Source organism: Cyclopterus lumpus, chromosome 17 (assembly GCF_009769545.1).
Source record: "Cyclopterus lumpus isolate fCycLum1 chromosome 17, fCycLum1.pri, whole genome shotgun sequence".
NCBI classification, from domain to species: domain Eukaryota; kingdom Metazoa; phylum Chordata; class Actinopteri; order Perciformes; family Cyclopteridae; genus Cyclopterus; species Cyclopterus lumpus.
In genome coordinates, this window is record NC_046982.1 from 15,443,782 (window position 1) to 15,466,081 (window position 22,300).

Here is a 22,300-nt window from a genome sequence, read left to right on the forward strand (position 1 = left end):
ATCTAATTTAAAAACCTAGTTTGAGAGGGTATCTTTTCAACTTTTTTAGCTGAAGTTTTGGTGGATTGATACCAGGCCAGCAGGCACAGTGAAGTCCCCAGTGTGGAGGACAAGTCACCTCCAGCATGTTCCAAACACACATCAAATTAGTCTGCAAGTGGATGGAGGAGATGGACTGAGGGCAGTGCTCAAGAAAGCAACTCTTAACTGTTTATATTTCAGAAACTGCTCTGTCAAGAACTGAAGAGTCACCATGTACTAAACTTTCTTTCCCCACAGGCAATAATACTCTTGTTTATTGTTTGCTTTGTTATCAGACAGTTTCTTTCTCCCTGTTTCATTTATCCAAGTCCAGATGTTCCGGATAAGAGTCTCATATCTTTCTCTCTCACTTTATCAACAGATTGGCAGTATGTTCGGTAGGGCTGTGTATTGGCAATCACCTCAATGTATCGCAATAAACGTGTCACAATAGGATATATCGCAATATAATACGATACAATACATATTGCATTTTATTGCAATACTCTATTTTTTTTTGCTCTGAAAATGTAAAAATAGAACTTGCTGTGTATCCCCTATATATAGTATAATGTGTACATCACATATTTATAACTCAGCGGACAAATTGCATCAAAACTACTTTAAAAAACAAAAGGGTTTTGCATTACACAAAGTCACTCAGCTTTGAACACAATTAACTGAAATGGATTATATGAAAATAAAGTGCACATTGTATTCTCATTGTCACTGAACTTTTTTACTAGAATTAACTTGCAACAACTTCATTTGAAAATAAAATGTGTGTATTTTCTTATTGTGTCACCAACCACTCTTACCTTACATGTAGATGCCATAAACATCATGTGAAATAAAGTGCATTAAGGAAAGTTGTCAGTATGGAGTCCTTCCCATGTATGTGCTATTCCTTCAGGTTCAGTTTTCAGTCACTGCCTGTACGGCTCTCGTGCATTACACCCTGTCTGCACCACAGATTTGCCCTAATGTATGGCTACTCTTTTCTTTCTCTTCATTCACTAATATCTATTGTATCATGAAAAAGTAGATTGCAAAACAATGATAGGTATTCAACACAAAAGTACTTCTTAGTCAGGGAGTTACACATAACAGATGTCTCTGCCAGTGTCTCTGATTGTACACCACTATCACACCAGATGTCCCCAAACCCCCCCCCCACAACAAGTATTCTTAATTAATCCACATAATCACTTAATTTTTGAGTCTACGGGCCGGCTAACTGGATTACATGGATGTAGTGGGCGGTTGCCAGACCGGCTGCAAAAAATCCCCAGCTGCTGCCTGCCCTCCTTCCCGCCTGCAGCGGCAACAGACACCGACTATCACACTGTGAGATTGGTGGTGGCGGCGGCGATGCGACAAAAAGCAGGCGGTATGAGCCAAACATGAAAGTGAGAACATTCAGGGGAAGATGGAGGGGGAGTGGAGAGAATGAGATATAGTGGAGAGAGGTGGTTTGAGACGTGAAAGTGCACAGGAGGAAAGAGTGGGACTGGTGCGCCAGAGAGAAATCAGAGAGGAGAGGTGGGTGATTGTAAATCCCAAAGGAGAGACATTAAGGCCTATAGGGAAGAGCTGTAGGCAGATTTAAAATGAGATTGCTGTGCATTGAGAGTCCTGTTAGTGCAATAGTTAATGGCAACCAGCACAGATAAGTTCCACCTCTCCTGCGTTTGTCTTTCTGTCCTCAATTTGGCCATTTGTTGTGGTAGTTTTCCCAGAGTTGTAGCCAGCATATAAGGCTTTCAGCTAAGCGAGCATCTACCTGGCTGGAGAGAAACGTATGACAGCTGCAGATATATGTGCCTTGCCAGTTCGACAAACATGCACACACAACGTTAGAATACAAGGCGGTCATGTAAGTGCACTCAGCGAAGCAATCCAAGACAGATAACCTTCTCCAACTGTGTTCTTTAAGTGCACCGACCCTTATACGCTCTTTGGAAAACGGAGACCCAAACCAAATCAGTTAAGGCACATTTATTAGTATCTACCTAATTACTATCAATCTATCATACAATAACGTGTCTGGACATGACCTCAATAATTTCACATTATCAATTTATTGTACCATATTTGAACATGAACTTAATCATGTTTGCTGATATTGGTTGTTATTGTGTGCACAAGATTACATACGGTTACAAAAGGATGCCAAAATAAACAGCGGGGATTTCCTTACCATTATAAGACTTAGGCATTGAACAGATATTTCACATTTTTGTTAATAGAGCCAGAGAGTTCATTTTATTTATTTATTTAGTTTTGCATTTGTATTTAATTTACTTTCTATTTAGTTTTTTCACATTCCAATTCCAATGTCTGAACTTCTTTAAGAGTTAATACAAGCTTTTGATTATGCTAATATATTCTTATATCAGTGACATAAAATGGCAATAATACAGTATATCGCTTTTGTTTTTGGGATAATAATTAATCTAACAAAATTAGTAATTGTGACAGGCCTATATTTATCACACCAGGATAATGTTTTTGTGAGAATGCACCATCAACACTCGTGAAACCCCTGCCAGAGGTGGGATGGAACAGATTTGCAACGCAACACTACCGTAACAAAGAAAAAAATATTAGATGTAACTTTCTGAGTGCATTTACTGTAAATTCTGACTCTGTATCTCCTTCTATCTTTTACTGAAACTTTTTCTCATTTTCAAGTCGTTAAGTCAGCCAAAAACCCATCTTATGACTGAATGAGCTGTTGGAGAGGAACAAAATAGGAGACATGAAAGTTCATTTAACGAGGTGGTAACTTCCAAACTTTTAATGCAACAGCTCACTCACCCTCATGAAAATGGATTCCTTCTGACTGACATCTTTATCTGATCATCTATTAAACACCAGCCTTTCATGTGTCGCTATCAAAACACCCCTAACATCTGGCTTCTGACTGAAATACAGGGCTTTACAAGACTTGCAGGGACTGTACATGTAATAAAAGAGGCTCATTTTGTTTCAGGCGTGGGCGTAATTCCTGAAAAAGTCACAAGTTTAAAAAGCAAAACCTTGTTGGTGTCCGTTTGGAAGTTCCCTCTGTGTGACTTTTCTCCCGTCGGCGAGGCTGTGACACCGGAAGGGGGGCAGAGTGCAGTCAACGAGACAAGACGAGACAACTAATGCTGAGAGTCATATCAAAATATGTCAGCGATTGTACGAGTGACATCTCTCCTATGAAATGACTTGAAGTGGTCGAGAGAGACGGGGAAATGGTTCTTGAAGCTGTCTTTTGCTGACAGTGCTCTGGGACTTGCACACGACCACACAGATACACCCGCATACTGTACAGAAATACACTTGGATGTATACTCAGTCTCAATAACCTTTGTTTTATTCTCAAAAGAGACACCCAGATGTAAAAACAAACGCTTGTCAAGGCAAATAGAGGATGTCTAGAATAGATAACTCACATCTAGTAATACGGTAAACACACACAAACACACGTCGCCCAGAAGGGAAAAGACAAGAGCTCAGCACTTTGGACTGGCTTGTTTTGTCTCAGCATTGCAGCTCCTGAGTCGGCCCGGGTGTTCTGCCAGTGCAGTCGTTGGCCGCTAAACATGATTGATCACAGAATTGGTCTGCCGCATTAGTCCCGTACAGCACCAACCTCCTGTGGCCTGCCATACACTGCGCTTGCTCGTCGCCCATCAAAGAGCCTCTCTCAGCAAGAATCCTGAACGCTCCGCTGAGTCGCTTCACAAACACTCGCTGTCCCCCTCCTCCCAACCGCTGCGTGTCCCCACGCTCCTTACTTCCACCTTCACCATCTCTTCTCCCCTCGCATCGAGGTGTCTTCAAGGTCGCCGCAGAAAAGGGCCGTTATTGTCGCGCACTGGGGAATAAGCATTACTTTCTACCGACAAACAACTTGTAAGGGAGGGAATCGGTTATTAAATTGAGGGTGAGGCTCTGTCGGGCTGCTGTATTTGTGTGTGTGTGTGTGTGTGTGTGTGTGCTGAGATGGAGCTCCAGGACATTCATTTTCATTTGGAATAACACTCCCGAGAACCTACGGGTAAGCAGTGCAGAGGTGCTATTGACTTGTTGAACTGTCAACTGAAAGGGCTTTTTTCTTGTTGGATTGCTTTTGGTAACATCTAAAGATTGTTCCTCCTGGAGCTCTAAAGGTACTCGAGATTCAAGAAGGGGAACAACAAAAATCCAGAGTAGACCAATGTGTTTATCTAATGTCAGAAGTCCTTATATAGTTCACCAAATACAGAGAACAAAATTAAATATATCCGTTGGCTGTGAGCAAGTTATCAAAGATGAGTTCATAGCTGTCCTTTCACATGCCAGCTTTTGGCCAACACAAGTGACATATTTGGCATCATATCCTGATTCCTAAATATTCAGGATAAATCTCTAAATTGAAGAAAAAGAATCCCGCCAGAATGTAAATTTGATATGAAGTAGAAATGTTGGGGGGAAAAATATCACTTCACTGAACTAAATTGAGCCTTGGCAGACTTTTGTTTGTGTGACAGGCTTTGTTGAAAACGTTTTATTCCAGTTCCACTCCTCATTTAATGGGTTTTAGTTGGACTCAATAGCTGGTTGGCTCAATCAAACGCAAGTAGACTGACACAGGCATACAAAATCTAACAAAGACACACTTATAAGTGTGCATTTGATAATCTGGACACACTCGGCAGATCAGAGCTTTAATGGTTAATTCAATAAACTGCAGAAATTGCTCCAAGCCTTCTTCTACAGTATGCACCATAAATGTTGGCACCTGTGATACAACGATGGTGTGAAATGTGTAAATGAGGAAACAGTGAAGAATATTTAAGGTTGGTTCTCTGCAAAGTTCAAGCTTTCTGTGACACTGCAGAGGCTTCGTTTGATAACTTGAATTCACAAATTGCCAAAGATGCACAATACAGAGAAGTTTGGCAGCACCTTGCACACAGAAGACGGAATGACCTCACGGAGTTTCAGTGAGCTTTCCAGGTGTACATTTCAATGATAACTTCAAGAAAATGTAATAACGCCTGAAATTGTAATACAATTAGCATTTAATGCAATCATTTTATAATGTCCAACAATGTCATGAAATGTCCTGACTGATATTGTAGAACTTTTTTATTGATGATGTAATAGCTTTAAGGGCGGTCTTCTGAAAAGAATTGATCATTTAAAATGTTGACAGGTAATATAATAGTGTAAGAAAGTGTGGTTTTCTCTCAAATTTAAAATGTGCAAGTATACAACATGTATACAATAATACAATTAGTGTATGTTAGACCACTGAAAACACTAACATTTGACACAAAATGTACAACCGATGACAAGCGGTTCCTTGTTATCAGGCAGAGATGCATTCACTTAACATCCCTATCAATCGTATGTGAACAAGCCATACCCATGTTGACTGGTCGTTATTGTATTTTTCAGTAGACCAGAGTGGATCCAAGATTAGACATTATCATGATGAAAGCTGCAGAAGATGGCACACATGACACACGCCATCGATGAAGGCAAAGCATTCGGTTTAACCTCTGAAACGTTCTTGTTCATCTATGTTGATCGTCATCGAATCCTTTGTGTCAGCTGAGCTTATAAAGTATCTGCATTCAAATAGGCTTTCAAATCAAATGAAGACGATGTGAAGAGAAAAGTTGACCCTATTACTTCGTACATTATTATTACTTGCACCCCCACAGATTATGATGGGGGATCCAACAGAGATTTTATAGTTTTAAAGAGGGGCCTGATCATCACTTTTTAGGTCCCGGGGTGATTTCTTTCTTGAAAAGGCAAAGTCAGCATCACTTTTGATTGAGAATGATTCTGTCCAATTTATTTGAGCGCACAGCCTTTTTAGTTTCAGCGGGCAACCGCGGAGCGCCTTTCAAAACAATAAGGCTCATTTGAAAAATATGAATTGTGGAATATGGACAATTATTAACATTCAATTATTTTACTTATTGGTGCAGAATTGCAAGAGCGTATTCCACAATTATTTATCAAATGAGCCTTATTGTTTTGACGGGCGCTTTAAATTTGACAGAATCATTCTCAACAGAAAGTGATGCTAACTTTGCCATATTAGGAACTAAATCATTTATAAACCACTGCGTAGGAGCCACACTAAATGTTTGCCTGCGTACGCCTGTGGGTGATCTATTTCCTTTTACAAATCCCAAATCAACATGTAAAGCTGGTTCAGCCTCCCATCTCACCCTCCACACGCTCACATTAAACGGTCAACGCAAAGCCCTTTATGAATGTTGATGCATAGAGATGAGCGGCTGATCAGTGGGTCTTTACGGTGCCAACTAGGAAGAACTCTCGTTCACTTCTATTTCTTCCATTCACGCAGTCCCAGCGGTGCCAGAGTATCTATTGTGCAACATTACACATCACAATTCTCACCGTGGTATTTATGTTTATAGCAGTTAAGCATTGCTTCCAAAATGCGACAATCGGTGTCGAATTTTAGGACTGTTAATGAGGATATATGGAGTGATCGTACGAGAGCTGTCACTGGCTTTATTTCCAGACTTTGCTCATTTACACAATCCTTATGTGAAGGTGGTTGAAGATTAGCCAGGTGAGGTACCTGCAGAAGGTGTGTGACCGTCACCATGGTTACTCCTCTGCTCCAGTGAGCTACGATACTTGCATCGGATAGCTGTTTACAGTTCGTCTTTGTACAGTGCGCTGCATGTATCTGTCACTATGGAATAAACCATAAATGAACCATTAAAGTCATGTTCACTGCAGCAATTTCCCTCACAAATACTCAATAAAAACATGTATCGTAAGTAGTGATATATACACGCTATTAGAAGGTCATTGCTCTGTTGTACATTTCTTTAACATGGTGTATGATGGTGTTTTACAGCTGATGATAATGTATCTGATCACGAGTATCGGAGGTTTGGTCTCTCCTCTGCCCTCCGGGGTGCAGACAGCGGTGATTAAATATTAAGTGATATACGATTTGAGGTTTGAGTTGGTTTATATGTTTAATAATTTAAATGTGCTTATGGCTTGTACCAGTGAGTTATGGCCAGTGAGTTATGGCTCACTGGTACAAGCACAAATAACACTGTCGTTTTGACTGTTTATGATAAAGAGAATATATGAGTGTAAAATAACATGTGAGATGAAGTGAAATTAAATGGGTGAGGGGCATTTTTATACCTGTAACGATGCCTCTCACATGTTTTTAGTTTTCCAATATTATTACTTTGGGGAGCACAGCACTAGACACAATTAAAAAAGAGTGGTCAAAATCAAAGCAGCAAGGGCCGAGATGTCCTGATATCCTCATCTGTAGTTTGGGTCAAGCTCAGAAAACTGGACACCTATCATTCTTATAATGTAATTCAGCAGCATCCTGGTGACATCAGATATTACTCAGACTGTATTATCTTATTAGCTATTCTATTTTCTCAGACTTTAAAAAGCAAGCAGACATTAATTACATGAGTAGGTATATAATCGGTGGAATGTTCCTTTTCGCACCATCATAGACCTCCATATTCTGTAAACTGTGTGTATCCAAGCACATACACACATACGTAGATGCAGAGTAAGACTCTTTCATTATGTATTTGTGTTTTATCAGTTAACGGCAGGGCCTAATGGCTCAGTGTGTCCTGGATCTGCTTAAAATACCAACACACGCACACCTTTACCAAGAGGATTCCCCTCCTTATGGTTATAAACACTTTTAGTATGAAAAATATTGATTGTCCCAGTATGGCTCCAGTTCTACATTCCAACATCAAATTAACTATCTACATGAATATTTAATCTGATATAGTGAAGATAAAAGTCGATTAGCCAAGCTGTAAAGCTAAAGATGTGAAGATTTCCATTTTTTTACAAACGATTTACAGTTTTCCAATGGTGTATATTAGATTAATGCCCTCCTTACTGCAAACGCTACCCTGCATGTTCCTTTATTGTGTTAGGTCAAACCCTGCTCCTGTATCATTATCAATCATGTGGTAAAGCTTGTGTGTGTAGCGAAGAAGTCTTACAGTGAGAGTCCTCCTAAATGGAGTTAGTCATTACTGAGTTTCCTCTTAATATGGATTTACAAAGCTCCTGAGAGCAACTTTTACTAATTGAACTGATTGAACTCCAAAGCTACGGGAGGGGCCCAGCTCGACCTTGCTTCTAGTGATCAGAGGAAAGGTGACCTACCTTTGTCAGTCACAGGCTTGCTTTATCTCTGGATTTTCCAAAAGGCTGACACAAAGCAGGCGCTACATGAAGCCCAATTCAGTGACTTCGGAGCCTACTGAACCCTTTAAACCCTGTAACTTCTCTCAGACTAAGGTGTTGGGAGTTTTAGCACTAAATGCTTTGTGAAATCCTCTAAGACCAAAAACAAAAGAGTCTTAAAGTTACAACTGACTCACTTTTCATTTAGTCTCTCCTAACTCATGCAGTTAGGAGCTACTTTAAGCCTTAGACTGTTTTGTGAATATGACTCCATATACATAAGCAGGGACTGCACGGTGGTGTAGTGGCTAGCGCTGTCACCTCACAGCAAGAGGGTGGCGGGCGGTCCTTCTGTGTGGAGTTTGCACGTTCTCCCCGTGGCAGTGTGGGTTCCCTCCTATCAAGACTCTGCAGTATTTCAATCCTGGTCTTCCTGCCATTCATCGCCAGATCGTTTCGTCGCCACAGTGTTTTTAATTTGAATACTATTAATAAACCCTTTTTGGTTTCTAACTTTAACCGTGATTGTGTGTGCTGCTTTTGTGTCCACGTTTTGGTTACCAGAACATAACACATGCAGCTAAGGTTAATTGGAGGTGTAGGTGTGAATGTGAGCGTGAGTGGTTGTCTGTCTCTATATAAGCCCTGTGATGAACTAGCGACCTGTCCAGGTGAACCCCGCCTTCACCCAATGTCAGCTGGGATCGGCTCCAGCGCCCCCGCCACACCTAGTAATACCTAAATAGGAGAAGCGATGTGGATAATGGAATGTAATATATAAGCAGCAGCTAATTAACTAGCCCAGCTGCCAAGTACAAACAAGGTATACGTTTCGTTAAATTTACTTCAAGCAAATATAAATTGATGGAAAGGAGGTGCATAAGTATGTAACAAATATTGAAAGAGCATCGTTATACTGTTACAAGTGTCAGACTAAAATGTCACGCAGAGGAAAAGAAACTTTGAAATCAGGGGCCGATTACAGAGCTTGAAATGATAAATATGTTGGTAATGGGAATCTCCAACAAAAGTAATAATTTCTGTAAGCAATTAACATCTAGTAGGGATAGCCGAGGAACAATATGTGAAAATAGGGCAGGAGCAAAGCTCAAAGCAGTTGTATATCTCTGGGCTGCTGCCCCATATCCAATACAGAATCCTCAAGAGGTGTGTAGATTTATATCCTAAGGAGAAACACAGACGGGGCGGAGCAGGGGAGTACACACACTCATAACAGCGGGCATCCATCCTCAATAAGCCTGTATCCTGTGAAGTATGGTTAACAATCACTGCTATAATTTCAAGTAACGTAACGCTGTTCATCACTGCCTTGTGTGAGTGTATGCGTCTCAGCCAACAGAGAAATGCTGCTGCATCCTACAGACAGATGGCTGCAGAGGCCGACAGTGCCAGATGAGACGCGGTCTCACATCCGAATACCCCATTTAGGCCATTGCTTATTGGGTCAGGACAGGCGGAGAGCCCAGTATGTGAGCAAAGAGATAAACAACGGCTAACGTACACAGAGCAGTCTCTTTTTTCACAAACACAAGGAATACATTTTCTTTTCAAGCCAGCTATTGGCAGATATTAGTTTTGTCAGATGATAACCATTACCTGATGGTCGTTATCGTCTATATTTAATTAATTCCTTGAGTTGAACAAATTAATATGTTGATCTTCCTCTGCATGCCAGTGTCTGTAGACAAACGGAGTGTGCCTTTGGCTCTGATCGGGAGCTACAGGCAAATGAGTATCATGTTTTGATTGGATCAGATCACATTTTCAGGCTCGCTATAGTAACGCAGCCTTAAGCTGCGTCCCAATAAATTTCACATCAATTGACGGTCGGCAACTGGCCACAAACTCAGGTCTTCGCTTTAGAGCCAGTTATGCTACATGCCCATTCACTACCACAACACACATCTAGTGGAAGATTAAGATGGTTCACTGTTGATATTAATCCTACCATTTAATTTAAAACATGAAAGATGACCAACTGAAAGAAATGTTAATTTGACATCAACAGCATTTTTTAATGTTACATTTAGCTTACAATTAAATCATATTGCACCGTGATACCTTGTTAACCGTTGCAATCCATTAGAGAGAAAATACATCAGTTGACCAATTTATATAGACTCAATGGTTTGTCGAGTTAAAAAAAAATGTCAAAGACGAATGAGCCACACTATCCTGCAGAATCAGACGAATACATTTAACTGACACACAATATATACATGTATTTTTTTGTATGAGCCAGCCACAATTTTCTGTTGTGAGCATTTTCCTCCTGTGGTTTACAGTTTGTAAGCGACTTTGATGGCAGCACTTTGATTTCCTCTTGGGATGTCAAGATGAAAGCTCAGTGGAAAAACCGGGGTTGATATTTTCAGATATTTCTGTCCCAGTTTGCTTAGGAAGCAAATGCAATGGGAATTAGGAGATGCACATTTGTTTTACATTTTGATGAGAGCCATCACAACTCCTAACAGAGGGTTCTGACTCAAATATCAATAATTTACATAGCAACAATAAATAATGTTATAATGTATGCCCATAGATGTTGTTTGAGTTATTTTTGCCTTCTTAGAGCTGTGGCTATTGGGTTCATCCTGCGCTCATTTGTAAAGATTAAAATGGTTTTGGTGTCTTTGTGCCCTTCACGGGCCTCTCTTGCAACATATAAACGCTATGCGACCATATAGTTCTGCTCCCATCTTTTCTTTAGTGTCAAGCGTTTAACAAGTAAAGAGGAAGAGAAGATGAAAAAGTCCAGCGGTGTCCGTCTGTGTAACGGCAGCCGGGCTGGCGACATCCTCCTTCCAGACCCTCATCCCAACTGAGAGATCCGTCTTGGCCATTTCCACATCTGGCAGTCCGCTTGCCAGTTCTTTGCCTCTGGAGGAGCTGCGGCGACAGAAGGAGGCTTTCAGGGCGCTTCGTGTGTAGAAGGTGGAGGGGACGGGACGTCAGTTGGGCAGACTGTCAGTATACCTTAACAGCCGATGAGCTGCACTTCTTCACCGGCGATTTCCCAGACATCAAGGTTGAAGGCCACTGTGATGGAGAGTCTGTTGGCTCAGCTCTTTCCACAGCAGGCACTCTTCCGGGGTTTCCTTCCTCCCCGTTGGGAGCACTGGAGAATGATAACGAGGAATTCTTAGTCCTGGGTTTGTGGTTCTCTCGGTCCCCACAGTGGCCAGGAGCCCTGCATCAGTGACTTTCTCCTTCTCGGCATCATTTACCCACCGCCTGGGCTAGTGGTGCAACGGATTATAAAACTCAAGGTTCACAGAGCGTATCAGCAAAAACAAAAAACAAAAGAAATATTATATTGATTTTAATTGATGATCATTGATGATCCATATTGGCAGATACAGATCCCTTTGTTGTTTGATTATATCAGCTGGTCTACAAGGCACTCTGAAGTCGTGTAAAACCCTCAAAAATTCTAAATGTTATCGTTTTACTTTGTGATAGTAATTTATAGTCTTTTTTTTCTTCAATAAAAAACACACAATTCAAATGATAATTAGAAAAAAATGTATTTTCATCGATTTAAAACAAATTTTGTCATTAGTAGTTTTAATTATGTATTATTAGAGTTAGTGTAAGTCATAATTCCCTTTGATATCTATTTATGTTGTGAAAACATCTTCTTCAAACAACTGGATTTATTCAACACTAGATTTTAGGAGATTTCGCGTGAAAACATCATGATAACGTAATAATGTACCAATATTCCTTTTCACTGAACAAAGCCTGAACACATCATAATGTAACTGAATGCAACCTTTGATGGCCGTTAGTGGTGCTGCCACCGTTAGTTCTCCGCTTGTCAATTTAAACATGGATTGGTTGTTTGCAATGTAATATTATCATAGATTGGTGACTAGCTGTCCTGATTGTATATTTTACGAAATATTGGCAAAAAACAATTTTTAGAAAAACTTTATTTCACACTGGATGGTAAACTGTGCATGGCACAAGGAATGAACCCAATAGTGACAGCTCTTAGACCGCTACGTCTATACTCATAGTATCTTGACTTACAATATGTAATATGCCTTTGTTTCATTTAAAACAATATGGACATTTGAGATTTGTAGGTCAATAAAGTATCTCCTCCTCTTACCATGTATGCAAGTTACAGGTTGATTTTACAGTGTATCCGAGCTCATGTAAGTTAATGTTACTAAAACAATGTAATTTGTCCTTTAGAGTCAATTAAAGCAGGTTGAATTATTATTTGAATTATTATTATTTTAAAACATATTCTCAAATATTCATTATCTTGCTCCTGTTTCGGCAGAACGACAATAAGGGACAGTCAGTTGGAACTAGAGATAAAAACTGCTTTTACTATATGACTTATACACTTTAATATCACCCAATTTCCAGTTTTAATAAATTATATGAAAGAACTGGTTCTAGGGCTGGCGTCAAATGAGTACATCTCAAATATGAATTACACTAGTGATACATCCAGCCGTCTTTAAGAGGGGTCTTGCAACTGACGGAGTTTAGTTGAACCTCTCTTTTAAAGGCTCGCTCTCAAAGAGGCAGCAGATGCTTTCAGTGTAAATTAGTGGGTGTTGCACATTTTGATAATTGTAGTTTCATGTCATTAGATGAAATTCCCTTCTACGTTTACTAATAATGATTCATGTGCATGATATATAACTAAAATGTAAACACCTGATGAAAGAAAACATGTTAATAACATTAATCTAGGCTGCACCTGATTCATGTTTTTAAAGAGGCTTAATAATGGACTCTGATTCGGGCAGAGTGGCCTGAAGTCAATGGCCTCAGTGTAGGAGCTGTGGTCTGACTCTGGAGACCTTCTTGTCTCTGAAGACACGATAGCTGACCCTTTGAACCATGCAAGGTCTTCTGCGAAACGTCAAAATACATATGCCGATGCAAAGAGGCACCTCGTGGTTTTAATGCCACATTAACGATGACCACCTTGAACTGTTGTACGCATATACAACGGGCCTGCTGCTGCTGATGAGCACATTAGCACAGTTCAAGCCCTCCCACTACATGAAATGATTATCTCAGGTTTTCCAATGGATTTTAAAGACTGACTGTACTTTTGACCATGGTTTGGAGGAGATGCACCTCCATGAGGTTATCAATTAAAGTATCAGCAAGGTCAAGTTGATGGAGTTTCATAGCATGGATGTTAAGTGCAGGCTGCGTGCAATTTTAGAATGTCCACAGATTGGTAGGGGGGGGGGGGTTGGCAGATGTCAGGGTTCCCCAAGTACATGCAATGTGCTGCTCTGTTTTGGTATTTTTGGAAGTCAGGCTGGTATTTATTCACACCTTAACCTGAGACACTTGAAATTATTGTTCAGGAACTGTAAAGCTTCCATTTTGAAAGAAATTTTGTTTTCAACTCAATGGCTTTTTTTGTTTCAATTAAAAATATGTGGGTTTATTTTAAAACAATTTCTTAATTGTATTTACAGAACAAGTACTGTGTTGTAATAAACACCATTACCGTGATGTAAAATGACATGTTCAGTAATTTGGTTGTATTGTTGTTTACTGAGCAGGTCAATCGGAGACGTGGGTATACAGTAAATTGCCAAATTCATCCCAAACTGATCGAAGAATCGAAAACTCACTAGTGGTTTGTATAGAGGAAAAGTTACCCAAAGAAAAGAACACATGACCACATGGAGCATTTGATGATATGTACAGCATTCCTAACAAAGGCTTCCCACCTCATCTTGTTTTGCTTGTTTTATATGCACAAACATCTAACTTGCTTTCAGATGTCATCATCGTTCACATTGTTGTACAAAACTGGAGATGAGATGCAAGTAATAATGGCAACCGAGACAACCAAGGAGAACAAGATGGATGATGATGGCACAGTGAAAGAGGAAGAATAAAGGAAGAGGGCACACAGAGAGCTGGGAGATGGTGAAAGCCATCTCTTTGTAGTGCAAAGATTCTGAATAATAAGCCACTGATATGGCCAATCAGAATGATAATGTGTGCAGATGTGACTGAGAATGAAGAACACGCACAAGTAAGATTAGCATAATAGTCTAAAGACTTGTCAAAAGTGTGGAAACGGAGTTGGAGATGGATGCTCAGAGGGCAAAGGGAATTAGGAGAAAAAAAAAAACAAGTAAAAAGTCGAGGACCCAGCAAGACAATGAGCAAAGATGAGGTACTTGTAATACAAAGAGACCAAGGGATTCATCCTGCAGCCAGTCTGCCTGAGAACTCATTTCAAGCGTGCAGCCTCCTCTGCAGAGCAGCAGCTGTAACCTCCAGCATCTCGCCACTCGCCCACCGAGCCCGTATCAAGCAAGCACGCTGGCAATTTTCATCTGAGGGTTTCTAAGAAGTGTTTTCACAACTGTATCTCCTTCTCGTTTCTGTCGTGTATGTGTGTGTGGTGTTTTAGTCACATTCTTTGTGGTAAGGAACATCAATGGCCCTAATGTGGAAAATAAATAAATAAACACGGACAATAATCTGTTATAGCGGCACATTTGGAGCATCGGCAGCAGATTGTTTTGTCACACGCTGTCTGAGAGAGAACTGGTATTTGGACTTAAAAAGCTTGTCCTGGTGTCTTTCACTGTGGCCAGCTGGTAATGTATTCCTCCTGACTCTAAAAACAATTAAAATGAAAGAATCTTCCAAGAAGACGTCGTTCTTTGTGAAATGTTGGAAACGGTGTCGACAGTCGTGTGCCTCAGATACTCATGTGGCCAAGCAGGTTTGTAGCACATGTCAAGGTTCATGCTGTCTCTTGCCTCAGCCAACCAGTGTGAGTGCTTATACACTTAGGTGCCAGTTTCTTAGGCACACCTTGCACAACTGATCCACTCTAATACCAGACCATAGAGCCAGACCATAAACCATTACTATTACTACAGACTGCAGCTGATTTCACTGTTTCAACAAATATTTTACATGATAACCTTCATAAAGGTTTTAGCAGATATTAGACAGCATTCATTTTAGCTTTGTCTAAATATACTTGTTTGAACTGTAAATACTTGTTTGCATGCGCATGTTGGTTTCCTAACATGTGTTCATCTGGAGAGTTTGTTTTTAGTATAGCATGTGTCCAAAAGATGCTGGTGAATGAATGATTATGCGATGTGGTGTAGAATATCAGGACGTGAAAGAAGGTCTGAGAGTTTTGAAGACCAGCGCTTGTACGCAGTTTCCTGCTTTTACACAATGTCTGTCACCACTGAGATGACGGCACTGAGACCAACAGTCCAAAACCAAAGAACTTTAGTTCACGGGGATGTAAAGAATGACTGAAATAATTAATTGTTAATCTATATAGCTAATATATTAGTAAATTTTTTGACTAGTCAACTAGTCAGTTTGTCTAAATATACTTGTCAGCTCAGAGTTACTTAATGTAGGCTGACCTTTTAAGGTGGACCAGCTATTCTCACTTTAGAGACAAACTCCTCACCAGCATTGACCAGCAACCACACCTCCAAAAGACATATTATTTTTATTAAAAATAGATTTTTTTTTTTATTCAAATTTTTTAATGAGTTGATGTAACTGATTGTGTTAAATGGGCAGATATCATTTCAGAATGATCGCAGTTTCCTCAATTGAATCGTATTGATATTGTTTTGTGGCAGACTTTGTAGATGCCAGCAAAGTAGGTGGAGGTAAGTGTCATTTCTTAATCTAAACTGCACTAGTTTGCATTGAATACCCCCTCTAGTGGGCTCCCTGCCTATTGTCGTGAAATATGATAGCAAGTCTGGAAATAAATCTGTTTGTGACCAATGAAATTACCTCATGACCAGTGCAAGGTCAGTGCACCTGATGTGGGCCAGCACAAATTTAGGGCCCCAGCAGTCACAGTCGGTTTCTCTCCCCCTCCTCCCCTCCTCTTTTTCCCTTCATCTCTCTGCCTCCTTCACTTCCCCTTGATATCTTCATCTCTCTCCCTCTCTTCAGCTCTATATCTGTGTCACAGAGCCAACAGTATGTTGGGGAAATGGTGTAGCACTTGAGAGTACCGGTAGTAATCTGGAGGAATATATGAGTCATAATAAATTCAGAACAAGGGGAAAGATGTTGAGAAAAGTGAGGGAATTGCTGCTGGCTATCAAACCAAATACTTGTAACCAAAGGCTGATTGAAGGAAAGATTCTGGAAGGAGGTTCTTTGGGTCACGAAATCTATAGGCTCTGATGAGCACGGCTTGTATGGCTGTCTTTACTTTACCTGTCCGTTTCTGTTACTGTACAAAATGTCCCTATTCAAAGCTCCATGTAAGTTTTTCTAATGACGCTTTTAATGCCTGCCATCATATTTCATGTCCTCATCATCCTAATTGAGGTTAGCCGATATGAAATTTAACTGTTGGATAAGTGCTTACCTTGCATGGCAGCTGGATTTTTTGGGGTTGTCACAAGATCGCATATCATGCAGAATTCCATCTTGTCAGGTTTGTAGTTTGTTTGTCTCCAGTAAGCCAGAGCTCGTACCAATAAGGAGCTGCTGGCAGCGACGGCCGGGGCTTAATATGTTTTCCACTACTGGCTTAGACAAGAGTTAGATTGACAAATGGTTCACCCAATCTCATGACACATTTTTTTTTGTGCCTGCCCTTTTTCTGAACAGTTTCCAATGACGGCTTCTCAGTTGGTTCAAACCATCTGCTAGGCCGTCCCGCTAATACAGGTGTGTGTCGCTTTGTGTACACCGGGCAGGCGGGCAGGCATACTGTTTTTTAACCTCTGTGAACTTGTCGTTTCTGAAAGGTTAAATGCCAACAAATAGGGATTTCAGTGGAATAATTGATAATATAAACATGTTATGATTATGGAATTTGTCTAAAAATCAGACTTATGGTCTTAACAACGCACTGGAGTTATTGTAAATGTTTGGGAGCATTTCGAAATGGCCACCAATGAAATCTATTTCTACAAATAGTGTAATAATAATAATAATAATAACATTAGTTGTCGTATCTGCAGCAGTGTAGAAATACTTGGTTTTAACAGAAATAATAGACATGCAAAATATAAGCTAGTCAGTACAGCCCGAACCAAATACCCTCTAGCAAGCATTTGATGGAGATGATGAAGCATATAACGGAACAAGGAGCACATCATGGACGCAATGAACTAAAGTTAACTGATAATAGGGAAGTTAGCTATTAATTTCACATATGATGTTGAGAGCCACATCCTGCTAAACTGAACATCACAGCACATTAACTTGGACCAAACCCCAACTTGATTTAGTCTTCCCCATGTGAACTGCTCTATTGAGCGGCACATTATTAGATAGGGGAGTTCAACTTTTGTATGGACAAGTTGCTCAACTTCTTTTTCATAATGTGACAGGAGCACTATTGCCTTTACTTTACACAGCACATAGATAAAGTGTGAGAGAGGACAAAAGAAGAACAACAAAGTTAAACATTTGTTCAAAAGGCCAAAGACAAGAGAATCACAACTAATTGTGTAGTAATGGTGAAGACCTGATGCTCACACAGTCTGAGTGAGTTGTAATCCTGGAAGGTGTGTGTGTGTGTGTGTGTTTGCACGCGTGTGTGTGACATTATGTGAAAAACTAAACATTGGTTCCCTTATTTTATTTTTTATTATAATGGCATTTTGTAGTTTTCTGAGTCACACCTGTGTAAATGCAGGTGAGCACCCACCGACTGTCGAAGATGCTTTCTTGCTGGTTTTTCCGTAATTTTATGCAGTGTGGTAGGAAAGGAATCTCTGAATTATCTGAAGAGGTGTACAACCGACCAAAGTTGATTTATTACTGCAGAAACGGTTGGTTGTGACGGACTCAAATCATGATATTTTCACTGTGAGCTTGTGAGGACATTGGTTTATACAAAGTTAACACATGTTTATTTAACACAATCAATCTAGTTATTCAGATACATGTGTCAACCAAATGCAATGTGTGGTGTGAACCATCAAAATGTGGCTCCCAGAGTCTGAATTTATAGACGTGCAGTGATAGCACCAATGTTCATTTTAGAAACCACAGTTTATGGTTCATCACCGTTATTAGCTTTGTCATAAAACAGCCATTTGAATGCAGGTTTTGGTTCACTGGTTCTCAGCTTTCAGAAAAAAAAAAGGTTTACCTGCCAAAGAACAGAGTGGACATATATATATATTCAGCTCTGGAAAATCTGGAAAACAGTTTAACTTGATTTGGCTCAGCTGTTTATTTTCAGCCAATATTTACTCTCATTTTAGCTCTATTTAGTTTTGTCACACTCCTGAGAGAACTATCTGCTTCACCATAGTACTTTGTCTGTCTGGTCTGGTGCTGCACACGTAGAATACTAAGGGGTTTCAGGGCTGACTGCAGCTGATGGTAATGAAGTTTTATGAGTGAATCGAAACCTTACAGTTGCTGGATATAAAACCAAAACAATGAGCTGAAAGAGGCCACTGCACAGAGCAGAGAGGAACTTTCGAGTTGGATAATGGATCTCCGTAGATTTGTATTTCTTACCACGTATGTTATTGTGTTGCACTGGATCACCCTGTGTGGGTGTGAATGGGCGAATTAGGCACATTGTAAAGCTCTTTGGATAAAAGACCTATACACTAAATTCAGCCATTTATTTACCATTCACCATTTTTCTTCTGCTGAGTTTCTGTCAAAAGGTGAGAAAATCTGTAACAAGGCTATAAATGAAAAGAAATGGGAATGTATTTTTATTTTTATGTGCCTATGATTGTTTTTTTAGTGTTGAAAATCTTGTCTCAGGTGACCTTTAACACAACAGCCAATGTTTGACTAGACTCATCTGTGCAAGTCCTTCACCCGCCCTTGTATTTCCTCACCTGTCTGATGGCACACAGAAGCTTCCCGTAGCAGTAGACGATGACCAGGAACGGCACAATGAGGCAGAAGACAAACAGGCAGATGATGTAAGATATGCTATTCGCCGTCTTTGCCGTCCAGTCGACAGAGCAGGTGGTCCCAGGACCCTCTGGGCCATAATGGCTCCAGCCAAAGAGAGGCGGCACAGTCCAGATGAGGGAGTAGACCCAGGACACGGTGATCCCCAGGGAGATCTTGTGGTAGTTGGAGGAGTCCGCCTCAGTAGGCGCCACCATGGTGCTGTAGCGCTCATAGGAGAGGACGGCCAAGGAGATCAGGGAGACGATGCCTACAGGGTGGACAGGGCACACGCATGCAGAGGTAACTATTACATGCGGTACAGATTCAGTCACACAGCATGTATAAACAGGAGTTCAATTCAATACACAAGCCAACATAACACTGTGCAGGTGTGTTCTTTCTTTTTATACCCTGACTTTTGTACTTCACATTTAATGGGGCCATCAAATAGAGCCAGAAATGCACTGCATGTCCAAATATGTATCTACTCTAGCGGGGAATAAACGCACAGTGCTGTGATACAAAGCTGAAAACTAAAGGTGCAGCTAAAAGGAGCTTAACTGTTAAGGGCATGTTATGATTTTATAAAATAATGCCAGAGTAAAATTTGCAGCATGATAAAACTATAGCAAAAGTTGTTGTGCGATCATCAAATATTTTGTTTTATCCACCATTGCTTGCAGCGGATATACTCAACTATAATTCATGAACAGCGGCAATACCTGTAGTGTCTCTGCATGACAGAAGCAATGCAGAGAAACACAATACGTACAATTTTGAGAAGCTTTCTTATCTTTCTCTCTCTTAGCCTTTCATTTTTTATTTTATTTTTACATTTTCATTTCCTTTATTATTTAAATTCTTGCATGTCACAGCTATTTAATTTGATTGTATTGTATATATGTAAACATGTTTGCTGCTGCTTCACTAAATTTCTCCCTGGGGATGAATAAAGTAATATCCTATCCCATCCTATCCTTTCTTTCTCAGTATTGCAGAGGCACAGCAGCAAGAACCTGGAGCTCAGTGACTCTAATGTTGACCCCTCAGTCTTATATGCTGTTTGCTATTTGATTCGAAGCTGTTATGATCCACATGGCCGTGCTTCACGCCCATTGATTTTGGACTGGAAGCTTTTTTAAGAAGACAATCCAGGCCTTTCGATGAGGTGCCAACACCGTGGCTACTCAACACAATCAATGGGTGAAGGGAAAAAGGGAGGAGTAGAGGAGAAAGGTAGGCATGTCAACAAAATAAGCTTTATGATTGGAGATGATGGTTTTGCAGAATCTTTTTGTGTCTGTGTGCAAATGTATTGAACACACTGCACGTACCCCTGACTGAGTCTCTTTGGCATAGTGCGCTTTGCTTGTCTGTTGCCTCCAGATATTCTGCTAATGTTGCTTTTTCTGCACAAACTGCTTTGCTCCTGGCTTTTCTTAGTTATATTACAAACTCAAGACAGTTTTACAACAACCCACTTGTGTTTCTGTTTGATCTCAGCTGACTGACTCATAGCAACAATCCCAAACATAATTCTCTGATCATTTGACAAAAGTTCTCATCTGTGTCTGCACTCGTCAAGATACAATCCTAGTGATAGCATGTTTACAGCAAGGTGTCATCAGAAACACGGGTGTAGTACAATAGCAGCACTTGTTAACTTGAACCACAATCTGATAGAAGCTGCCTTTACCGTGGCCACAGAAAACTGGACACCTCCAATATAGTACCAGTTAATGTTTCACCCAACGTTATGTTAGTGTATCGGATCGGTGCATCCCTCATGATGAAAGCAAGCAAGATAATACTGCACTATGATTTCCAGAGAAGAAAAGCAGAGAAACCGAAAGTAAGTTCCATCCTAAAGCCCATATATGGAGCATGTGGCGTTCTTTCAGATGACAGCCTGATAAGATCGAGTATAAGTGGAGCCAAATCAAATCACACTTTCTCAAAATGGCAAAAGCTAATTAGCAGCTCTCCTCCGTGACACAATTTAATTTTGTAAATCATCATGTTGCTGCACCAATTGACAGCAACCCTTTTTCCGTTAGGCTCTGCATAAATGTTGCCGTTGATTACGATTTATCCCCTTTGATTTGAAAACTTCATTATCACTTGATATCAGCTATTCCCATCACATGTCGGCCTCTTGATGAGAACCGCTCTTTTCCTTGTTACAGTGAATGGGAGACAAGTCTTTATTCGAGGAATTGTAATCTAAGGAAAGACACCCAAACAACTTTACAGCTTCATACCATCTAAAATCACACATCACCTTCCATCCATCTTCTAGTCCTCTGGCAGCATTAAAGGCAGCAGCTGAATCCAATATTCTAAAATGAAAAATATTATCATCTGATAATGTCTGAAATAATGAAAACAGAAGGAACATCTCTGTAATGTCCACTCTCTGTTTCTGTCTCATGTGTCTGTTTGAAAGCATCCTGATCGGTTTAACTTGTCTGATACCGTATATCCAAGAAAAGACCGTTTGAATGAAAAACACAGGATCAAATGAAGCTGGGTTAGCTCTGTAAATCCCAGGGTCTTTTCCCTCAGCCATCACAGTTATACAGAACTAATATAACAACAGTAACGGGTGAAAAAAGAGATCAGAAATGTCTGACTAACAGTAAGGATGACTGCTTTGACAAATACTATACACACGTACTAAGACCATCACGTCCGACTCAAGACAGACACCATCACCCGCAACATATTCTTGCCTCTGCTGAAAGAGTCTCTGCTTTATTGCACTATTAATTACTCTGACTCATTAGCTGGCCTGCTCACTCTGTCCTTTATGGTGGATCAACATTGTGCAGCTTGCTTTGCCCCCATTGAGACGTCTTCTTAGCGCCGCAACAAATCAGCATCACACAGGCCAGGTGTTTCCTGTGCCTGCGTGATGTTTATGCATTTCTGTGTCCGCATCTGCGCTGAGGTCGTGTGTGAGCATATACGTGCAGGAGGGCAATCTAACGTCAGTATGCAGCAAGTGGGCCCAGCAGTGCAACGTTAATCCAGTGACTGTGTGCAAAGTCCACTTGAGGCAGGAGCAGGGAGCCAACAGTATGCAGGAACACGTAGACCTGATGCCAAATAAAGATCTTCTCCTGCTCCTCCACATTATGAGAAG

The 22,300-nt window shown here is 40.4% G+C and overlaps 1 protein-coding gene across 1 annotated transcript in view; it reads right to left on the reverse strand.

Moving 5' to 3' along the window:
* Window positions 1–22,300, reverse strand: part of LOC117746679 (vertebrate ancient opsin-like) — a 43,250-nt gene that overhangs the window by 17,814 nt on the left and 3,136 nt on the right. The window contains exon 2 of the mRNA XM_034555966.1: window positions 19,095–19,423. Within this exon, the coding sequence (XP_034411857.1) occupies window positions 19,095–19,423 (329 nt within the window). The remainder of the gene's footprint in view (window positions 1–19,094; window positions 19,424–22,300) is intronic.